Below are 24539 nucleotides of genomic sequence, written 5' to 3'. Positions count from 1 at the left end.
AACGTACCGACTGGACAGTTCCTTAGAATTAGAAAAAACTGTTCCAAATATACCGACTTCGAAACTCAAGTTAAAGTTCTACAACAAAGATTTTATGATAGAGGCTATTCAGAACAAGAGATCGAAGGGGCCATAAATAGAGCAAGTACAACAGAAAGAAGTTCACTCTTACAATATAGGAATAAAGACACTATGACTACCACTGTGGAAAAGAATGAATATGATATAGCTCTCATCACAGACTATAGCGAAAACCACCAATTAATAAGGAAAATAGTCAATAAACATTGGCATATAATTAAAAAGGACCCCATAATAGGAGATCTATTAGCTCATAAACCTAAAATCATATTCAAAAAAGCGAGAAATCTTAAACAAATTTTAGCACCAAGTGAACTAAAGAGGGAGAGCAAAAATCTGGTAGATAAAGATCTTAAAGGCCATTCCCCCAAAGGTTTTTTCCCCTGCAATTTATGTAGAGCGTGCAGATATAGTAATAAAAATAGCTCTGTATATATAGATGGAATAGGAGAAGATTTTGCCATAAAAGACATAATTAGATGTTCAACTAAGGGGGTTATATACCTCATTAAATGTTCTTGTAATTTAGTTTATATCGGTGAGACCACCCGAATGTTACGTGACAGGATCCGAGAACATTTATGTAACATTGATAAAGGCAATCTCGACACCCATTTATACAAGCATTTTAGGGAAACCCATAACAATAACCTACATCATTTCAAGTTTTGGGGGATCTGTATAGTCAGAGGAAATTGGAGGGGAGGGGATTTTGAGGCCAAACTCCTTAAAAAAGAATCAGAATTAATATATAAATTGGATACCCTCTATCCTAGAGGGTTAAATTCAGAGTTAGATTTATCCCCCTTTTTAGTAGTATAACCCGTTAGAATACTTACCTCACTATTCATGTGTAACAGAAACCACCCCGTAATAATTAACAGATTCATTTTTAAAGAGAATACATAATAAGAAGTAAAGGACTATTAAGAAGCCCATTTTATCAGCAAAAGAAAAATTATATACAATCATAGTCGTATCAATAATATAACTTTATATAAAATTAGCAATATTTCCCTAGATCATAGTGATTAATAATTTATATATATTTTTTACATCTATTTCTCTTCTATTTATTTAACTTTTATTTTCATTCTTATATTTTGTCTATTTTTATTGATATTTTCATTTTATTTCTACTTTCATATTGTTTTTGTTCTCATTTTTAACAATGGAATACCACCCTTTGGAATTACCACCCTGAGGCAGTAATAATCCCAATTATATCACATTACTATTGCTTTATATATATAAAATATTCCTGTTAATACATAATTCCACAATCTCATTAGTGCCAAAGAAACATAACAAGAAAACATGGGAAATTAAGATTCCCAAAGGAACAAAATAATAACTATTGTGATTCCACCTTAAGAATCATTCACCTGAGAAATCCACCTTAAGAAACAATCACCTGGAAACATATTAACCAATGAGAAGGAAGTAACGGCTTTTTAAATCCAAGTTCTGGCAGCAACTGATATCTTGATAAAGCCCACATACACGGGTGAAACGCGTAGAAGTTGAAGTTGCCTGTTACCAGAACCAAACCCACTAGGTACCTAGTATTTACCCGCGCGTATTAACGCTAAGAGCGGGTGCCCATTCCACCTCAAGGATCGCACTTACGAAAATCCAGACTGTTTGTCACAAGCAGGGAGCTGTGAACATTGGAAGCAAAAGATAACAGCTTGTCAGGTACTCACACGCAAGGAGCGGCGTACCTTTGCTGGTCACCTCCCCACGGAGGGAGTAGTGAATCCTGTGCCAGAGGATAGGAGCTGCAGCACACAAAGCGGCCCACACGCAAGGAGCGTGTTATGATTAAAGACCACAGTTTCTAAGATACATCACAGCGACATTTGGATACAGTCGCTGCAACTTTCTGTGAGTTAAAGTTATATATATAACCAAGCAAAGATACAAAGTATCCTAAATAAGGAACATTTTATCGTTTTTATCCAGTATATTAATTTTAATCACAAAGATAAGTCTTGTATGCAATATACCATACAACTAAAGGGATTTCATCTGTTGAAAATATATAGGACCACAGAGACTGTCCATTATATCCAGGAATAAATTAATTGATTTTAAGGATTTAAACATTGATCTATTCTATTTTTAGAAGCGCTTATTATAAATATATATTTTTTATATCAGGGTGGTATTCCAATAGTACTAGTTAAAGATATCGTATCCAAAATTTATTTTATGTGTCTGCAAATGTTTTCATATATTGTTTTATAAATTTATGTATTGCACAAATTAGGGATTATTTCCACTAGTAAAAGATTGATAAAAAATTTACCGTATTTGATTTATTCTGTGTTTTGATATAATCTTAATCAATTAGGTGTGTTAAGTATACCCAGCTTTTTAGCGCCCTCTCAATCGCCATATTGGATAGTTATGTCTGTCATTGGGGTTTCTGGAGTGTTGTGAAATCCTTTTTGCTCAGCAGAATTCAGAGTTGTCTACAAGTGATGTCAGGGGGCCTGGTTTTGATGATAGGCATGTGTTTTTTTTGTTTGCTAGGACCCATCTTCAGATGGTTTCTTTTGTGATGGGATTTGTAATCAGTTTAGCTATATTTTGGAACTCTGGGTTCCAGTACAGATTTTTTATGTTTATACCCTGGTTAATGCCGCCCTCTATGTGAACCCATCTTTTCAATTCTTTGTGTATTCTCTAATCCATAATTCTTTGAAGGGATATGGATGTCCTATATGCTTCTAAGTACGGGGCCCCCAGTCCTCCCTGATTTTTAAAAAGTGACATAGTATTTTTATTGATTCTAGGTGGCCTCCTGTTCCAGATAAAAAAGCTGATTAATTGTTGTATTTGTGTTATGTACCGAGGGAGGAGGGGGATAGGGAGCATTTGCATGACATAGAGAAGTCATGGGTGGGAACACATTCATTTTAATAGTGTTAATACGTCCCATCCAGAAGAGTCTTTTAGAACTCCAGGAGGAGAGGTCACGTATGATCGCCTTTTTGATTTAAATATAATTTGCTCTGTATGTGGAGTCTGTTATCAGTCAGATTAATTCCTAGGTATTTAGAGCCTTTGCATCATTTGAATGGGTTGAAAGGGATTTCACTTGTGATTCTATTTGGGGTGGTATAGATAAACCTAATATTTCAGACTTGTTTTGGTTGACTAGAAAGATTGTTAGCTTGTTGAAGGTATTTAGTTCGATAAAATATTAGGGATCGATTTCTCAGGGTCAGTGAGGGAGAAAAGGATGTCGTCAAGCATGGATAGTTTATATTCGTCTTTGTCTACCTGAATACCCGATATCTCTTGGTTGCCCCAAATCTTTGTCGCAAGTGTCTCAATCAAGCAGGCAAACAGGAGAGGGGATAAGGGGCAGCCCTGTCGGGTGCCATTAGAGATTGAGAAGGGAGGAGAGAGTATACAATGAAGGATAATCCGGGCACTGAAGATGAGTAGAGAGCAAAGATACGGTTTATTATTATGTCACCAAGGTTAAAAGCTTCTAGAGTTGCTCTTAAAAAGGACCAGTTGACCCGATCAAAAGCTTTTTCTGCGTCAGTAGACAACAACACAGAAGGGATATTTTTATTTTTAACATGCCAGATTAAGTGGAGGTTGCATACTGTGTTATCCTTTGCCTCACGACAGGGGACAAAGCCGACTTGGTCTCAATGTATTATGTTGGGTAGGAGTAAGCTAAGTCTATTCATTATCATTTTTTCAAAAATAAATTATGTCCAAGTTTTGTAGGGAGATGGGGTGATAGTTTGATAACTGAGTGGGGGGGTTTGTTTGGTTTGGGGATCACCGTTATGTGTGCTTAAAGGGCAGAGGAGGGGAAGGATCTGTTATTGTCTAGGCTTTGAAAATATGCTAGGAGGTGGGGTAATAAAGTCTTGTTGAATAGAGAGTAATAAGCGTTGCCAAAGCCATCTGGGCCTGGTGACTTTCTTTGGGGTAAGGAAGAAATGGCGACTCTGAGTTCTTCGGGTGTGAAAGGGGATTCTAAGTCATCCCTTTGCTCTTTGGAAAGGGAAGGGAGATTTAGCAAAGTAAGATCGTTCTGAATCTCGACAGGACTAGGGTCAAGGTGCACATCCCTAATATTATAAAGTTTCTCATAGTAGCTTTAGAATGTGTTAACGATATCTTTAGAGGATGACCATTTTTTACCATGGTTGTCCTGTACATTCATGATAAAATGTTTATGAGCCCTCTTCCTCAGTTGTCTGGCCAGCAATCTCCCTTGTTTGTTGGCCCTTCATAAAAATTTTTTTTTTTTTTTAAGATAGAGGGCTTTATTTTTTGCCTATATGCCTAAGAAAGAGCACAATTGGCTCTGTTTATGTTCTATACTATCTAAGAGGGATTGGTCAGTAGGGTGTAATTTGTGAATATCTTGGAGTTTAGTTAGAACTTCTAGCAAGGATTGTAAGTATATTTGGTTTTAATATAAACAGAATAGGGATACCTGTTCCCCCAGCAATCTATAGATGGTTTGTTTATGAATCAAGTATATATAAGAGGCACCACAGATAGTACATAATAAATATACAATGACAGCTGTAATAATATACATCAGCAATGAATTTAAAGCATATAACAGTTGACAACAAAACCAATAAAGGCAGTAAAATATATCAGCAGTGTATAAATACTGATAATATCCGATTATATGTATATCTGTATATATGAACACACAGTCAAACTGTGCTCACAAATGCTTCAAGAAATGCGAAAGGTCTCCAATAGCTCAGGGAGAGTCAAGGCAGCTCTTCTGTGATGTCCAGCCAGACACTTGGTAACACTAAAATGAAAAGAATAGAAGGCACCTCATAGGGTAGACCAGCAACAAAGGAAATAAACAACCAAGCAGAGTCGGTCCAACGCACATGGTAGAAAGCACTAAACAGTGCACAACAGGCAGGCCGGATCCTAAGAGTCGTCCGGCAGACTCACTCTTTACAGCAAAGCGGGATACACCTAGGAAAGCAGCAAGTATCCAGTGCAGATTGGTAGATAGATTTCCAAGGGAGAGAAGATCAAACCACTACGAGTGAAGAGATGCAAGTGCAAACAAGCACAGGATACCAAAATGTTCAGATGGTATAATAACGATCAGCAGCAGCAAATGTTTAATACCATTTATTTAAAAAAAGTTAAAAACAAGTATAGCATATAGCTACACGTTTCTCAGTGACACAGCAGCAATTCATCAGGCTATAGTATGCTAAGAACTGCTGCTTATTTAAAATACATCTTAACCAATCGGATCAGGACTTAGAGACAACACCCACACTAATTAGCGTGGAAATCACCTGTCATAGTGATTTGCACATAGAGAGTCTAATAGCGTTCCTATACAGAATGGTAAAATATACACAATTGTATATTTGAAACAAAATGATACAATAACCAAATATAGACACTAGAGATAAATCCCTAGCGTATATCTATATAAATAATAAATCATGTCATTATGCGAATATATTCTTTGGTATTCAAACTGAAATATCGATAGATATACATACAAAAAGGAAAATAAAAGATAAAAAAGCGTACACAAATACATTTAGTATGAAAATACATATTGGACATTGTATGCACATAGCCATATAATTAAACATCAAATGAGTTCAACCGGAACAGAAATGTATATCCCCAGTGCAACACATAGGGCTCGATGATATAATCGTCAGATCAAACCTACTTTTTCTTGCTGACTCTCGCAGGGCTCCCCCAGTGCAATGATCGTAAAAAAGGGGCAGTCCCTGTGAGTGGCGAGATGGCTCCTATTAAAAGTAATCAAGCTCGATTATTAGGCAAACTTCGCTCCTTAGTGCGCAGTTAGCAGGGAGCAGGGGGAGCACTTTAAAATTAAAATTAAAATCCTGCAGCCAGTATAACTCACATTATGCTGCTTTCTGCATAGAGCATCTTGCATTCGCCTATAATTTAGTATGCATTTGTTTTTCTATTGGGGTTATAAGTGTTCATATTGTTTTGAGAAAAGCTTGCCACCTTTTTAGTTGGTGTGAAAAAAATTGTGAGATCTGTAGTGCGAAAATCTTTATAAAATTACGCTGGGATTAGAGAGACATTTTACGCTCATAGAATGCCCATGTTTAGTCCATTTTACGAAAAAACAACAATTACGCTTTGCATTTTGTATTTATAAGTTCAAATTTCAGTGTGATTTTTGCACATCCAGTGTACTACAATTACGATTTACGCTGTGCATATTTAATTTGATTTATTCCTTGTTAACATACGATTTTTGGTGAAGAATTTTGTTACGATTTTTCCCTGCTTATTTTTGTGTGAATTGGTCAGATATTTGTTTTGTATGATGTTTAAAATACAAATGTTGTGCACATTTCATATCAAAATGCAGTATACGCCCCTTAGCGAGACACCCTGTTTTCAGGGTATAAAGTGGCTTTAGATCATTCCACCAGGGAAATAGGACTGGCAAGCATTCTTTAATAATCTCGCCAGCCCAGAGAGCTTTCAATCATCGAGCCCATAATAATAAAATGAAAAATAATATGAAAAATAAAATGATATAGTAAATAGAAATAATAAGAAAAAAGAAAGCAAATATACTATTAAATATATGTGTAATGTGTAGAGAAAACATATATGTACACTGAGATATCTTATATGGGTGAAATAAATGTGATGAATGTTAATCATAATAATAAGTTATGTGTGTGAACTACAAGTGTGCCTAACTAAAATCGATAATATAATAGATTATATATATATATATATATATATATATACTCCCCAAGGTGGGAGAATAAGCAAAATATTTCCTACTGCTCCTGATGCTGGGTGCGGCCAAGGGGCTCGTGCCTAAACATTGGAAGAAACCGAAGGCGCCTACCTTACAAGAATGGAGAGCCGGTGTCGGGAACCTACTCCGTCTTGAGCACTACCACTATAGGAAAACCGGTAGAATCATAACCCATGAACTCATGCAGCTTACATGGGAGGGCAGGGGTCTTTGACCTGAAAACTATTAACTTAGGGCCTCTTGCAAGCTGATAGCAAACACACCCTCCCCCCTTGCCTCCTATCTACCCCACCCCCCTTCCCTTTTTTTTTTCTCTCTCTCCCCTCACCTTATAATCCCTCTCTCTCACTTCTCAGTCCCCTTCTTTTTTCTTTAACAATACCAGTACCGATCTGGATATAAAGGGAAAATTTATGTAAAACTAGCTCCTGATGGCGGGGCTTCAGTCCTGCCTTACAACCAAACTTCATGGACTATTAAGGGACATACTTATCAAGGACACTAGCCGCATGGTAAAACAGGGCCACCACAAACATTTTATACATTTGTTACAAAATGAATGTATTACAACTTTTTGCCTTGTTGTATTGTGTAATTTTTCACAATAAAGCTTGTTATAAAAAAAAATAATGAAACAAATAAAAAATAAAGATAAGATAAAATAAAATAAGTGAAAGTGCAAAGAAATAATTGAATAAAAATTATAAATAGAAAATTAAGAACGTGAAAGGACCAAAGAAACTAAGAGACCCCTACAGGAGATCAGAAGGCAGCCAAATCCATATTCATATTGAGACCAGAGGGAAACATAGTCTTAAATTTATATATCCAAGTATTTTGGTATACTTTCTAAGGGACAGATGGAAAAAACATCAAGATTACAATTGTGGGCTGAATGTGGGCTGAATGACAGTGCCTAGGTACGCTGTGATATTTGAAGTTATTCTTCATATTTCTATAATGTTCGTTCCACCTGTTCCTTATCATTCAACAGGTGTAGCCTACATATTGGATGCCACAAATTCAGCATGTCGGCAGATAAACCACAAAATTGTTGACATGTCAAATGTTGATGTATAGGATATTTTGTACTGGTGATATATGGTCGAAATTGGATGCAAACAGGATTTATATATTTACACATTTTACAATTCTTCAAATTACATTTAAAGACGCCTTTTTTGGATATAAAATTATTTGATTTGATCAGAGTATTCTTTTTATTCTTATTGACAACTACCTTACTGGGAGCTAGATAGTTTTTGAGTGTGGGTGCACGTCTAAACACATATTTTGGTCTGATGTTCAAACAGGTACCTAACACTGGGTCTCTATGTAGTAAACCGAAATGTTTATTGATAATTCTTTTTATCCTATTGTTATTTACATTAAATTGAGTTATAAATATAGGACCTCCAGAATGTTCATGTTTAAATGTGTTTGGAGTTGTGGGTTTAAAGTATAGATTTTGCTAGAGAGAGGGGGTATCAACGGCACTACTTAGCCTATAGTGGCTTAAATATCTCTAATTCCCTATTTGGCCCCAATTTGTCCTTAATATATATGGGGATAATTCCCCTATACAGATATGGACTGCTGAAGGTGCTATGTAGTATTCAACATATGAAACTAGGTAGAGGTAGGCTCTAACTCGACAGACTACATGTATAGCACTCTAAGGGGTTAATATAGGGTATAGTTCTGGATAGTATGAAAGACCTAGTTCCTTTAGGCAAAATAGAGTTACTGATGGTCTAGTGAGTTTGCGTGTTCCACGTTAAAACATAACTTTTATTGAGTCAAACTTAATATAAAACACTGGAAATAAAATTAAAAACACACTTAGATGCTAAAGACTCAGTGGTCGGCCTGTTCTGTATAAGTAAATTCTAGCCAGGTGGGTTCTGGTTAATACTGGAAACCTTTCTAAAGTATTATTGCAGCAGGTTAATGAACCTGATGCACACTTATAACAAGAGGTCCTGTAAAGGTTGTGTGTTTATATCCGTGTAATGGACCTAACAGAGTCAGATATTCTGAAATAGTCTTAAATAATATTAATCTTGATAAGACATTACTTGGTCATACACAACTGTTACTGTGTGTTTCAATTAAACCTGTGGTCAATACAGCTCTATTACTATTGTGTAACCTTAATACTGTTTGCTGGAGGATAGTACGCTTTTTATGCTGACATAAGATGATAAGATTACCTTGAATCTTGTTAACGATGTTAATGGTACTATAGTCAGCAGTTATAACCTAATGCATTCAAAATGTCAGATTGTAATGTGGCCGTTATTATAAATCGGAAAAAAGAGATAAATGTGCACTTTTTATCTTATCTTTCAGGCTGTGTTAATCCTCATTTAATAAATAACATACACACTATTGTTATTCATGTACGGTTCTGTCTTTTCATTTTGAGTATGCTGTGTTTCAATTTAAATCACTAATAAAGACACATTTTGCATGTAAATTTGTAACTGTAGTGTGGCAGTTGTTGCCTGTGGGTAGCAGAGCTGTTCTCTGATTATGTAAAGAGTTTTCGGTGTAGCTCACTCGAAACACAAAAGCTGTTTAATTTCAGCCCAGTCAAACACTACCGGTTAAACCGGTTCAATTGGGGTTACTGCTAACCACACCACCCGGTATGTAGCCGGTGGAGTGGATGTAATTTAACCGGTAATCCTTCGGTTATATGCCCTATTGTTTATCTAATATTTGGTTCCCAGTTTACCGGTAAAATTAATTCTGTGTCGAGTGGCTCTCACAGTTCTGCCCCAAAACTAGATATACAGATTTAGTATATTTTGCGCATCAAGTTTTTAAAGTAATTATCGAGCATGTAAAGAACCAACTTAGTAAAATTCTAACCAGATTAATAACCACCTAAGGCTAATATGTAAATAAACTTAGAGCAGGTTTAATACTATAGCATTCTAAGGCTCATCTAAAAAATACAGGAGCTCCAGGACTCCTCACCAATTCCCTAACGTCCCTAACATGTTTCGCCCTAACGGCTTTCTCAAAGGGTGAGCGCGCCGCTCACTGACTGAATATTTAAAGGATTTTGGGTCCCGCCCTTCTGATGACGTCACAGTTCTCAATACTTTCTATTGGATCCCCGTGTAATGCTGGTGGAGGTTGCATAGTATTATTGATGTATTGCGATTAATTTCAGAACATTGGTGTATTCCTATCAGAACTGTCAATCTGTTATTAAAGGCCATTTGGTCGCGATTTTTGAACTATTGTGATATTTATTCCCATAACGTTGTTTGTTGGGATGTGTGTTTAGTAAAGCAATTTTTTTATATTTTTTATTTTCAGAGATAATAAAATTATTATTGTCATCCTGTTTACCATGCTTTTAACTTGCTTTGATAGAAATGACTAATATTAACTAAATTTTAAGATGTAACATTATGTTATTAATTGCTAGATAAATGTGCAGTGTTTATGTCAGAAATTGTGTTGCTTATGGCAAAATAGTGGTAAAAATGATAAAAAAAATTTTGGTGGAGAAAAGTGAATAGTCAACCAAAAGATGCAAAAAATGCAGAAAAATAGAGTATCTTGTGCACTTGTGCTAGCTGGATGTTTGTGTTTGTTTTATACGTATAAATCAGTCTGGTTATGTGACTGTGTTTGTGCCGGGTTAACTTAAGAGTTAAAAAAGATATTAGTGTAGATACCCTTGTTATTAAGTGATGGTATCTATTGTGTAATATAAAACTTACTACAAAGTTTCAATTTTGTTTGATGTTTACTTAAGTCGAGTGAATTGAGCTTAGTCTAAGGGTTTGCACCAAAAGTAATTGTGACAGTGTTGTGTTTACTAGCCATTGCAATGTTACATTAGTGACTGTAATAATTAGTCTTTTTATATAGGAATGTGTTCTTTTTGTTGTATATTAATAGGTTCTACATTTGATAGTTCCCATTGGCATATGATTTTAATATACATAAAGAACTTATTCGACAGGTACAAATTCGACAGGTACAGGCAGTAGTCTTCGCAATCATTTAGCCATTCAGATTAATGGTTGTATAATATTTCCCGATTGGGGTCCTATAAGGTTATGGGTATTAACCTCACACTTGGGGTCCTATGAAATTGTGAATCACAATCTTTACAAAAAAGAAGAGAAATTATTATTCTCGTTAAGACCTGAAGGTTGGACTGAGTTCATTAAGAAAATCCATCTACTTTCTGCTTGTAGTAATTTGTTTTCTAAGTTTCCACCCCTTATACCCAGATTTATTTTTTGTAGGCCAAAACATTTCAGATCACTTTGTCTACAACTATGTTTTTTCATAAAATGTCTTGCTACTGATGTTAGTTGTTTTCCTGCTTGTTGGTCTTTTACTGCATTTTTGATGTTTCTAAGATGCTCTTGCAATCTTGTTCTTATTTTTCTAGTTGACATCCCTATGTAAAATAGGTTACATGTACATTTGATTGCATATATAATTCCCTCTGTTTGACAGCTGATGTGTGAGTTTATTTTGTGGGTTTTGTTAAATCTGTCCTTTACTGTGTGTGTTTTCACCATGTGACAACATGTTGAACATGTGCCACATTTGAAGGATCCTTTAGTAAAGGCCGTAGCTGTCTTTTTCTTTTGCAGATGGCTAGGGCTGATTAGATCTTTGAGATTACTACTTCTCCTATAACCAGTTAGGATTTTTGGTCCTAGAATTTTGTTTAGGATAGGGTCTGATAGTACAATATGCCAGTTATCTTGTAAGATTTTCCTTACTTGTGGGCTTGCTGGATTGTATGTAGATATGAATCTAATGTTATCCTGTTGGGATTTTTGTTTTTTCTGTAGGAGCTCATTTCTGTCAGTGCATCTAGCTCGATGTTCTGCTTTTTTAATTGCTCTTTTACTGTAACCTCTGGCCAATAGTCTTGTTGTTACTTCTTTGGCCCTTTTGTTGTAGTTGGTGTCTGAGGAACAGTTTCTCCTCATTCTGAGGAATTCGCCCACTGGTAGAGCTTTTATAGTGTTTGGTGCATGTGCACTTGTGCTGTGTAAAACACTGTTAGTTGCTGTTGGTTTTCTATGCACATCCATAGATAAGAGTCCTTCTGTGGTTTTACTGATTTCTAAATCCAGAAAGTTGATCTTTGTTAAACTGTATAGATGTCTGTCATCCATTTTGGCACGTAAGTACCCAGCCTCAATTATATATATATATATATATATATATATATATATAGAGAGAGAGAGAGAGAGAGAGATAATCCATTTTCTATACATCTATCTTTAAGGACTAAACTTTGATCCTCAAAATCGTTTAGATGAGTAAAATTTCTGTGAATTCTTTTAAATTGTTCGTAAAGGACATTATTCTTCCAGGGTACATGGTGGTTGCTCCGATAGTAAAGATAGCTATTACAGTTGACTGCCTTAAAATGAGTAATAGATTTTCTCTTTTTCTATTTTGAGAAGGATAAACATAAGTCCAAAAATATAACATATTCTTTTTAGACATTACTGGAAAATTGTAATCCCATATCATTACAGTTAATATGTTTTATAAATAAATCTGCAGAAGCATTACCTCATCTCCACAGAAACACCAGATCGTCGATATATCTGACATAGTAGACCAAATTTGCCCCAAACTTAGGCCCATAGATGTAATGATGTTTGAAAAGACAAATATAGAGGTTGGCAAAGCTTGGGGCAAATCTGGTCCCCATGGCAGATTTGCCCCAAGCTTTGCCAACCTCTATATGGGTCTTTTCGAACATTGTTACATCTATGGGCCTAAGTTTGGGGCGAATCTGGTCTACTATAAAACATATTAACTCTAATGATATGGGATAACAATTTTACAGTAATGTCCAAAAAAGAATATATTATCTTTTTGGACTAAATGTTCAGCGCTGCGGAATCTGTTGGCGCTCTACAAATACCTGATAATAATAATAATAATAATAATAATGTTTATCCTTCTCAAAAGAGAAAATCTATTACTCATTTTAAGGCAGTCGACTAACAGTTATCTTAACTATCGGAGAAACCACCATGTGCCCTTGAAGAATAATGTCCTTTACGGACAATTTAAAAGAATTCACAGAAATTGTAGTCATCTAAAAGATTTTGAAGATCAAAGTTTAGTCCTTAAAGATAGATTTATAGAAAAGGGATTCATATAGATATCATTAAGGCTGGGTACCATCTAGCTCCCATTAAGGTAGTTGTCAATAAGAATAAAAAGAACCCTCTGTTCCTTTAAATGTCATTTGAAGAATTGTAACATGTTTAAATATATAAATCCTGGTTTCATCCAATTTCGATCATCAGTGCAAAATATCCTATACATCAACATTTGTAAGAAAAAATGGTTAAGCACATCTAATAAAAGCATATGTTTTTAAATGCACATTTTGTGGAGTGCTGCCAAAGTGACCAAAATGTATATAATAATAAGAGCAGGTATTGGCGCACCTCAAGACACATGAGACCACAAATTATTTCACATATTTTAACTTTTTTCCATTTTTTCCTTAATGCTGCAAAAATTGCCTTCTTAATATTTCATAATTTAAAAAATAAATAAATAAATAAAGATGGGATCTTAGTCACACAATATGGCCATATTCTGCTTAAGCCAGTCACCACTTTCAAGGTGTCCCATAAAAGACTGGTCCTAATTTTAGCCAAGCTAAGCTCAAGAATACAATGCTAATATATCAAAATAGAATTTCCAATCTCTCATCCAGACTGAATGGGATGAGGCTTCCTGGCTACATGTTATTACACATACTTCAAACTTGTTTCCCAATGCTGCAAAAAATTGCCATCTCAACACCTCTTAACACTATGAAGTTAGCCAATACAATTCTAATATACCAAAATAACATTCCAACATTACAATATTATACCTCTCATCCAGACTGCATGGGATGAGGTTTTCTGGCTTTATATACACACAGTTAAATATCTGTGTCTGGAACACAACTGAACTGGGTGGAGTGCTTTAAATCAAAAGGGCTTTGGTCAGTTTCCCCAGTGATAAATCAGTAAGAAAAAATGGTTAAGCACATCTAATAAAAGCATATGTTTTTAAATGCACATATTGTGGAGTGCTGCCAAAGTGACCAAAATGTATATAATAATAAGAGCAGGTATTGGCGCACCTCAAGACACATGAGACCACAAATTATTTCACATATTTTAACTTTTTTCCATTTTTCCTTAATGCTGCAAAAATTACCTTCTTAATATTTCATAATTTCTTAAACAAATTTTAAATAAAGATGGGATCTTAGTCACACAATATGGCCATATTCTGCTTAAGCCAGTCACCACTTTCAAGGTGTCCCATAAAAGACTGGTCCTAACTCTAAAATTTTAGCCAAGCTAAGCTCAAGAATACAATTCTAATATATCAAAATAGAATTTCCAATCTCTCATCCAGACTGCATGGGATGAGGCTTCCTGGCTACATGCCATGCTACATGCATATGTTTTTTTTGTTTTTATTACACATACTTCAAACTTGTTTCCCAATGCTGCAAAAAATTGCCATCTCAACACCTCTTAACACTATGAAGTTAGCCAATACAATTCTAATATACCAAAATAACATTCCAACATTACAATACTATACCTCTCATCCAGACTGCATGGGATGAGGTTTTCTGGCTTTATATACACACAGTTAAATATCTGTGTCTGGAACACACCTGAACTGGGTGGAGTGTTTTAAACCAAAAGGGCTTTGGTCAGTTTCCCCAGTGATAAATCAGTAAGAAATAATGGTTAAGCACATCTAATAAAAGCATATGTTTTTAAATGCACATATTGTGGAGTGCTGCCAAAGTGACCAAAATGTATATAATAATAAGAGCAGGTATTGGCGCACCTCAAGACACATGAGACCACAAATTATTTCACATATTTTAACTTTTTTCCATTTTTTCCTTAATGCTGCAAAAATTGCCTTCTTAATATTTCATAATTTTTTTAAATTTTTTAAATATGGCCATATTCTGCTTAAGCCAGTCACCACTTTCAAGGTGTCCCATAAAAGACTAGTCCTAATTTTAGCCAAGCTAAGCTCAAGAATACAATGCTAATATATCAAAATAGAATTTCCAATCTCTCATCCAGACTGCATGGGATGAGGCTTCCTTTGCTTTCTTTTTTCTTATTAATTATTATTACCATTTACTATATCATTTTATTTTTCATATTATTTTTCATTTTTCATTTTATTATTATGTGTTGCACTGGTGATATACATTTCTGTTCCGGTTGAACTCATTTCATGTTTAAATATATGGTTATTTGTATACAATGTCCAATATGTATTTTCATACTAAATGTATTTGCATACGTTTTTATATCTTTTATTTTCCCTTTTTTTTTATGTATATCTATCGATATTTCAGTTTGCTTACCAAATAATATATTTGCATAATAACATGATTTATTATTTATATAGATATTAGCTAGGGATTTATCTCTAGTGTCTATATTTGGTTATTGTATCATTTTGTTTCAAATTAGTACCATTGTGTATATTTTACTATTCTGTATAGGAACGCTATTAGACTCTCTATGTGTAAATCACTATCACAGGTGATTTCCACGCTAGTGTGGGTGTTGTCTCTAAGTCCTGATCCAATTGGTTAAGATGTATTTTACATAAGCAGCAGTTCTTAGCATAATATAGCCTGATGAAACAGTGCTGTGTCACTGAGAAATGTGTATGTGCTATACTTGTTTTTAACTCTTTTTTAAATAAATGGTTTTAAACATTTGCTGCTGCTGATCGCTATAATACTATCTGAACATTTTGGTATCCTGTGCTTGTTTGCAAATGCATCTCTTCACTCGTAGCGGTCTGAACACAGCTCCCATGGAAATCCATTTGCCAATCTGCACTGGATCCTCGTTGCTTTCCCAGGTGTCTCCTGATTTGCTGTAGAAAGTGAGTCTGCTGGACAACTCTTAGGATCTGGCCTGCCTGTTGTGCACTAGTCTTGTTAGCGGTAGGAAAATTTGGTTAGGTTTGTTTCGGACCAATTCAGGTTTTTTTAAATTTCGTTTTTGGGTCATTCGGATTCGAATAAATTCGGATGTATTTGGTTTGGATTCGATTTGTAAATTTGGAAGTTCGGTATGTGTTAGGTGGGATGTGCTGTGTATTAGACTAGTATTATGCACTGTATATTAGGTGTAACCCATCTGAATCAACATAAATACCAACCTCATAGATACCAGCTACACAATATGCACACAGTGGCGGCTGGTGACTTTTGAAGATGGGGGAGCACTAGCCCCGCCCCTCAGATGGCTCCACCCATTTTATTGTGTGTATATGTATATATATATATATATATATATATATATATATATATATATATATACACATACATACATACACACACACTATGCCAGTTACCTTAACACATTCTTGTACAAGGTGAGGGCAGTGTGTTATGTGTATTACTGTGTGTTGTATGTACATAACTAACCTGAAAGACAAGAGCACCACATACACCCTGCAGTTACTATATATATATATATATATATATATATATATATATATATATATATATATATATATATATATACTGGGTACAAGAGTCCTGTTACTGGGGCAGTATAAGGACATATATATATATATATATATATATATATATATATATATTTATATTTATTTATAAAGTCCTTATACTGCCCCAGTGACAGGACTCTTGTACCCAGTATATATATACACCAAGAGACAAGCAGAATACACTTTTTAATAATGTTTAATACACACACTGTCTGACACTAAAGTAGTCAGCCATCATAGCAAGCCACTATCCTGACACCCAGAGACAAGCAGACAGTATATGTATTAAACATTATTAAAAAATGTATTCTGTTTGCCTCTGTGTATCAGGATAGTGGCTTGCTATGGCTGGCTACTTTAGGGTCAGACAGTGTATGTATTAAACATTATTAAAAAGTGTATTCTGACACTAAAGTAGCCAGCCATCATAGCAAGCCACTATCCTGATTCCTGACACCCAGAGACAAACACAATACACTTTTTAATACACACACTGTCTGACACTAAAGCAAAAGAGTTAAAAGGGGCTGTATCCAGCTGTACACTGTAGGAGCACACAAAAAAGAATCTGTTAATAAACAGATTATTGCTGACCCCTGCCCTTAGTCAGTGCCCTTAGCCCTCTTACCTCCATTTGATTTGTATTTTCCACTGTAGCTGCACGTAGTGAGCTGCCCCCTGAATTGAACGGATGACAGCACAGAACCACGGGCCGTGAGAAGGGGGGAGAGAAGTCATTGAGGGGGGCAGCAGCAGCACAGGGAGGGTAAGTGTGCTAGCAAGGTTCAGATTTCAGGGAAAGACTAGTGCTACCGTACAATACAGCATGCTGCAATTAAAGATCTGCAATTAAAGGTAAAGAAAAAAAAAAGAAACTGCTTGTTGAACTGTTTACTGCAGCAATATCATGAGGGCTGGAGCACTGTAATCAGTTCAACAAGCAGTTTCTTTTTTTTTCTTTACCTTTAATTCCAGATCTGTGTTTCTAGGACAAGGGGAGAGAGAAAGTATTCAGAACAGACAGATGAAAAGTAAGCAGCATGCTGTACTGTACGGTAGCACTAGTTTTTCCCTGAAATCTGAGCCTTGCTAGCACACACACTGAGATAGGAGCTTACCTGTGTCTGAAGATAAGCCTGCTCCTAATAAATACTTCATTTTTCATCTACTTTGAAGACTCTGCATTCCTTTTTCCTCTTTCATAGCACACTTACCCTCCCTGTGCTGCTGCTGCCCCCCTCACTGACTGTTCTCTCCGGACCGGGCTTAACAAATGCCTCTCACTGCAGTCAGTGCACAATAAAGACTGAGGTCTTCCTTTGGGCTGCTTGTGGAAGCCACAAGCAGATTGCTGCACCGCTCTCTCACAATGGTGATTCTGTGATCTCAACTGGTGTTTGAGTAACATTATGTGCACTGTTTTTTTCTGATATATATCACTTGTTGCGTGAGACAGACATTCTTTTGAATCTATTGTGCAGTGTCACTATATGTCCGCTCACGCAACAAGTGATATCTATCAGCAAAAAACAGTGCACATAATTCTACTCAACCACCACCTGAGAGATCACAGAATCACCATTGTGACATGTTCTAACACATTGTGACCGGCAAAAACAGGACACAGTCCACTCACTGACCTGACATGACTGAGGACTTGAGACTTGGCAGCAGCTCCATCCACTTCACTTTCCCGCGTCCAAGCCTGACACACCTCCCCAGCAGCTCTGATAGCTGATTGGCTGTCCGGATTAGCTCCATCATGGAGGCGGTTATAAGAACCGCCTCTAGTGATGCCACTGCCTCCACACACACAGCTCTTAGTGTGCGAGTGTCACGTGACAGCTGGCTCTCGTACATGAAGAGCTGTGCGGTAAGGAGACCTATGAGCTGGCCTGTAGGTGGCGCTGCTGTCAATGCAGCTTTAAAGTGGAAAGAGCTTTTGCCTATACTTCTATGTATCGCACTGCACATCATGTGCGATAGATAGAAGTATTAGGCAAATGTCCATTCCACTTTCAGCCTAAATAAGGCAATTTTTATGTTTTTACTTAAAACTGCAGTGGAGCCTGGAGTATTTTTTAATTTAATCAGCAAAAAGGTTTAAAAATTTTTTTTTATTATTTCACACTCTTTTTTTTTGTTCATCAGGTGTCAGGGGCATCAGGGGTCAGGGGGTTCACATGCTCAAGTGCTCCTATAGAGGAACCTCCACTGTATGCACAGAGCTAGCAGAGGTATATAACCTAACATACAGTACATAATACTAGTGTAATACACAGCACATACCAGCTAAGTACAAACCTCACAGGTACCAGCTACATAATGTGCCCTGTACAGAGCTAGCAGAGTGATATAACGTAATATACTGTACAATACTAGTGTAATTGTGATTAGTCCATGGTCATTCGAATGTAACGAATAAATCTGAACTAATTCAGATTTATTTATTACAAATGCATTCGGATTACTTTAGTTTCGTTGCTAGGGTAATTCAGAAATTCGAATTGATCCGAAGCTTTGAATTTGACAAATTCATCTGAATTTCGATTCGGAGCGAAATGAAAAGCACATGACTATTGTGCACTGTTTAGTGCTTTCTACCATGTGAGTAGGACTGAATCTGCTTGGTTGTTTATTTCTTTTTGCTGCTGGTCTACCCTATGAGGTGCCTTCTATTCTTTTAATTTTATTATATTTGGTTTTGTTTTCTTTTGGCCACCTTTAAAGCAATGAGGTTGCCCCTAATTACACACTTGTGGGCTGTATGTCTATCTCAGGTGTGTTGTTAAGCATGAAATATTCCGTTATGGATTTTTGACTCTGAATGTTCACCAGGGGGTCCCTAATCAAGGAGTCATCAAGTTTCCATATTCTGTCTAGGGAGTGGGAGGTGGAACATTTGGGGAGATGTCTGTGTGTTGAACCAATGCTTAGCTGGTGGCATCGATCAGGAGATTGTTGATTCTGGTATATAGCTGGTGGGGGGTGTAAAAAGAAGGTGTAATCCCTTGTGGAGGGATAATGTAGTCTCCAAGCGTCATGAACTACCAGTTGTGCTAATGCGGATTTCATCAGTTTTAGGGATTTTGCTGCTACAGAGGAGGTTCCTGAGGAACAATCCATGCTAGGGTCTAATGCTAAATTGAAGTCCCCTCCAATTATTAGGCTACCTCTGGTCATTTCCAGTATCATATTACATAGCTGTTGGTAAAAGATGTGTGAGTTAGTGTTAGGAGCATAAATGTTAACAATCATTATTGGGTGGTGATATAGTGTCCCTGTTAGGATTATATATCTCCCTTCCTTGTCTCCCTTGACTGTGCTTCTTCAAATGGAGGAGGGCCAATCTTTCTTCTTTTCGGTTGCACTTTACTCCATTGGGGTCGCTGTTCCCTGGAAGTGGAGGGACCTTCTTGTGTTTGAGGAGGGAGCAGATTTATTGTAGTGTCCGTTGGTGCTGCAAAAGTGATGTTCAGAGTTTTCGTTAAGTTATCTAAGTCATTGTAATTTCTGTAGATGCACTGGGTGCCATTGTGCGTTACTACTATAAGGCTAAAAGGGAAGCCCCAGTGATTTTTTTATGTTGTTCTCCTGTAGAGTCTATGTAATGAACTTGATTTCTTTTCTTCTCTGTATAGTGTAGGGACTGAGGTCTTGGTATATTTTTATGGTATATCCTTGGTAGGTGATGGTCTGTCTGGACCTTGCTGCTTGCCATATTTCTTCTTTGGTAGTGAATCTTAGAAACCTGACAATTACATCCATCTGGGAAGCAGGTGGTTTAGGCAGTGGTCATAAGGCTCTGTGTGCTCTTTCGATGTCTTAGTTGAGGATAGATGGGGATTGAGGGAAGAGATACTGAAAGATATTTTTTATGTTACCACCAGTTTCCAATCTTTAGCACCTCAATGGAAACTAGACCCTTGTATTTAAAATACTATTCTATAGTTCTGCAATAAATTTGAAAGATGTCTAAATACATTAATATTTTCTTTGATACATTTGTATCTCAACAGTCAAATTTTTCAGACAAAGCTTGTCACAGTTAATTTGTTTTAAAAACTTGCAGTAGGTTATCTCATCTCCTCTGCTGAAGCCAATAAAGGACAGATATGTAGCATGGTTAGGCTTGTGAATTCTGCAGTGTGCACTTCCAAATCGAAAACCTACAATTTTCCTAGTTAAAATGCTAGAAAATGCTGCAAAGGTGATTTGACTATGTATAGTGAAAAAATGTATATTACAATGTTTCATGTCCATATATCAAACTCTCAAACCGATAAATATAGGATTGTATTGCATCTTTATGTTCCGTTAGAGGATTTACTCTTTTTACATTGTACATATTTTATAGTACAGGTACACTTCTAATCTTTCATTTAGTGAGGAGGATGATATTTACATAAATATTCAAATACTTCTCTAAGTATACTCTTCTGTGAGAGCAAAGCACGTTTAGCCAGAGCTTCCTGTTTACTCTTAATACTGATGCTGGAAGGCTCCGTATGTTTATTATTAAAGGAACATCAAACTCAACATTCTACGTTCATGGTTCAGACAGATCATGTCAAGAGACTTTTCAATTTAGTTCTATTATCATTTATTTCATTCTCTTGTTGAACAGAATATTTAGATAGGCTCAGGAGACATAGTGGTTTATTGGGAGCTAGCTTGTACACGTATACCCCCTGGTCATTGGCTCACCCAATGTGTTCAGCTAGTTCCCAGTAGTGCATTGCTGCTTTTAAAGTGACTTTAACTTAACTATGTATTTAACTACTTTACAGAGTTTAAAAACATAGTTATATGCAAGCAATAGGGCTATAATAAAATTCTCTAACACGTTATGCACTTATATTAAAGGGATATAAATGTGTTAGCCACTTTACTACTGTATAACCTATATAACACTTTTATTTGTTATTTCCAGTAAAGCTCAGACCACCAACCGTTAATGCTACAAGAACAGTCAACAGCAGCATTTTAATCACATGGAACCCATCTGATGCAGTCCCTATTCGCTGCTTAACAGCTGATGTCGAAGTTACCGCTTCAAACAGTGCAAAGCCTGACAATTCTTTGGTAAGTGTTTAACTTTATCAAGATTACAGGGAATATACTTTTCTTTTACATTCAGATAAGAGGTGGCCTTCAACGGTTTGAAATTCAGTTTGAGCCTACCTAGGTTTAGATTTTGTCAAAGAATACCAAAAGAACAAAGCAAATTTGATGATAAAAGTAAATTGGAAAGTTGTTTAAAATTGGATGCTCCTTCAGAATCATGAAAGTTTAATTTTGACTTGAATTAACCCCTGCCTTATATATAAGTTATGCAGTATTTTGCCTATTGTACCACACAACGTATATATACGTCGGAGCTGCAGGAAGCTCCAACAGTCTCGGCTGTTAAGTGCTCTGATTCCATATGAAGGCAGATTCCAGATCTTTACAGATGGTGCCGGTGGCAGGGAATCCGAGACGCAGGTAGTTGGTCCAGCAGCACAGGGGGAGGGAGTGGGAGGGTCCTACACAGCAGAAAATAAAAAATAAAGGGTGAGGGAGGGAAGGGGAGCTACACTACAGATAAAAAAGGGAAGTTGGGGTGTGGGGGGTCACTAACTAATGATTATGGGATGGGGGAGGTGGGGTAACCACTACAATACATATATATATATATATATATATATATATATATATAATGACATTTTATAGGTACTGGCAGACAGCTGCCAGTACCCAAGATGGCAGACATAGTTAGGAGGGTAGGGTTAGAGAACTGTTTGGAAGGAATCAAGGAGATTTGAGGGTAAGGGAGTTCCTACACTGCAGAAAAATAAATAAAATAAAAAAATTGCCAGAGGGGAGTGAGGGTAGGAAGAGAGCTGTTTGGGATAATTCAGATAGGGTCAGGAGTGGGAGGTGTCAGGTGGGAGGGTAATCTCTACAAAAAAAAAGCTAAAATTAATCGTACAAGCTACTTGATTAACCCCTTCACTGCTAGGAATAATAGAAGTGTGGTGGTGGGCTGCAATAAGCAATATTCTAATTACCAAAAAGCAATTACAAAGCCATGCATGTCTGCTATTTCTGAAAAAAGGGGATCTCAGAGAAGCTTTTACAACCATTTCTGTCATGATTGCACAAGCAGTATGCAAATAATTTTAGTAAGAAACCCAAGTTTGCGAAAAAATTTACATTTTTTTTATTCAATCACATTTGGTGGTGATCTAATGGCAGGAAATATACCAAAATGGGCCTAGATCAATACCTTGGGTTGTCTACTTAAAAAAAAATAAAATATATATATATATATATATATATATATATATATAGTTTTGACAGGTATATAGTAAAAATGCTCTGGTATTTTCGGCAAGTTTTTCTCTGAAAGTCCCGGTAGACTTTCATAAAGACTTTATGGCCCTTGTAAAGTATGTTATCTCGTGGTGGGGATCACAAGTTTATAACTCTTTTCTCATTTGTGCATATGTTTCAGTAAACCATTTTATAGAAGGTTTTTGGTCTTTGTTGTTTTGCAAGGTTTTAAAGGCCTTTTTGTGATGCTGGTGTTCTTGACAGTGAAACTCGTATGCTGCGAGTTTACGGTTGCAAAATAGATGCAGCTCCATTGATTATAATAGAGCTGATCTTGCAATTTACAGATGTGATAAGGAGCTGTTACAAACCTCTGAATTCCACAGTTTTAAATTGCGATGCTATGGGGATTTTTTTTCAGCAATATTACAATTTCACAAACGTGTCTTGTCAAATCTTTGCAAACCTTTTGACTTGCAGATAGATAATATTTTTTTTTTCTCCCCTGTCCATTCATTCAACAGGTTGCTTTGAAACTAGCAGACAAGTTATAAACACCAGTTCTAAATACAGATTCCATGAAAGAAAAGTAGATTTATAGTAAATCTTTCTTCATACGCAAAGTGATATGATATTAAAGGGACATGAAACCCACATTTTTTTTTCCATGATTCAGATAGAGAATACAATTTTATACAACTTTCTAATTTACTCCTATTATCTAATTTGTTTAATTCTCTTAGTATCATTTGTTGAAGGAGCAGCAATGCATTAATGGTTTCTTACTGAACACATGGGTGAGCCAATCAAAATCAATATATATATATATATGCAGGCCCCAATAAACCGCTAGAACCTAGGTTCTCTGCTGCTCCTGAGCTTGCTTAGATAAACCTTTCAGCAAAGGATAACAAGAGAAGGAAGCAAATTAAATAATATAAGTAAATTGGAGAGTTGTTTAAAATTGTATTCTCTATCTGAATCATGAAAGAAAAAAAATTGGGTTTCATACCCCTTTAACCCCTTAATGACAAGTGACGTACCAGGTACGTCCTGCAAAAACTTGCAGTTAGTGACAATGGACGTACCTGGTACGTCACTTGTCTAAGAGAGTGCTGGAAGCGATCGCAATCGCTTCCAGCAGCTCTCAGGGTATTGCAGTGATGCCTCGATATTGAGGCATCCTGCAATACCCTTAGAAAGCATCCGATGCAGAGAGAGCCACTCTGTGGCCCTCTCTGCACCGGTAGCGATGCGGCCGGTTCGTTGGTGGGTGGGAGCGCAACTGGGAGGCGGGTGGGCGGCCCATCGCTACCCGGCATCCGGCTCCTGTTAGTGCAATGTGCACGCCGGGTGCCGGGAGCGTGCGGGGGCGCGCATGCGCGTGCGCGTGCGAGCACGGGTGCGCGCGCACGCCCGCGATCACCTACCCACACTGACACCAATGAGTGGGAAGAGGGGGGGAAATATATATATATGAGGATCTGGGAGGGGGAGGGGGTTGGGGTATTGTGGGGGGCTGCTACACTACAGAAAAAAATAAATTAGTAATAAAAAATAATTAAAAACACTTTTTTGGGGGGCAAATTGGGTACTGGCAGACAGCTGCCAGTACCCAAGATGGCGGCAATTAGGTAGGGGAGAGGGTTAGATTGCTGGGGGGGGGGATCATGGAGGTTGGGGCTAAGGCAGGAGTCCATCACAGCTAAAACATTTTATTTTTTTTTATTAAAAAAAATAAAAACTCCTT

At 36.6% G+C, this 24539-nt stretch overlaps 1 protein-coding gene across 1 annotated transcript in view; it reads left to right on the top strand.

The window, feature by feature from the left end:
• The window catches only part of IL13RA1 (interleukin 13 receptor subunit alpha 1), a 206950-nt gene that overhangs the window by 156825 nt on the left and 25586 nt on the right, over nucleotides 1–24539 (top strand). Inside the window, exon 8 of the mRNA XM_053699252.1 lies at nucleotides 21405–21556. Coding sequence (XP_053555227.1) covers nucleotides 21405–21556 — 152 coding nt within the window. The remainder of the gene's footprint in view (nucleotides 1–21404; nucleotides 21557–24539) is intronic.

Source organism: Bombina bombina, chromosome 1 (assembly GCF_027579735.1).
Source record: "Bombina bombina isolate aBomBom1 chromosome 1, aBomBom1.pri, whole genome shotgun sequence".
In the NCBI taxonomy this organism is placed as follows: Eukaryota; Metazoa; Chordata; class Amphibia; order Anura; family Bombinatoridae; genus Bombina; species Bombina bombina.
The sequence above is the reverse complement of the archived record's forward strand: the minus strand, read 5'-3'. Positions and strand labels throughout refer to the sequence as shown.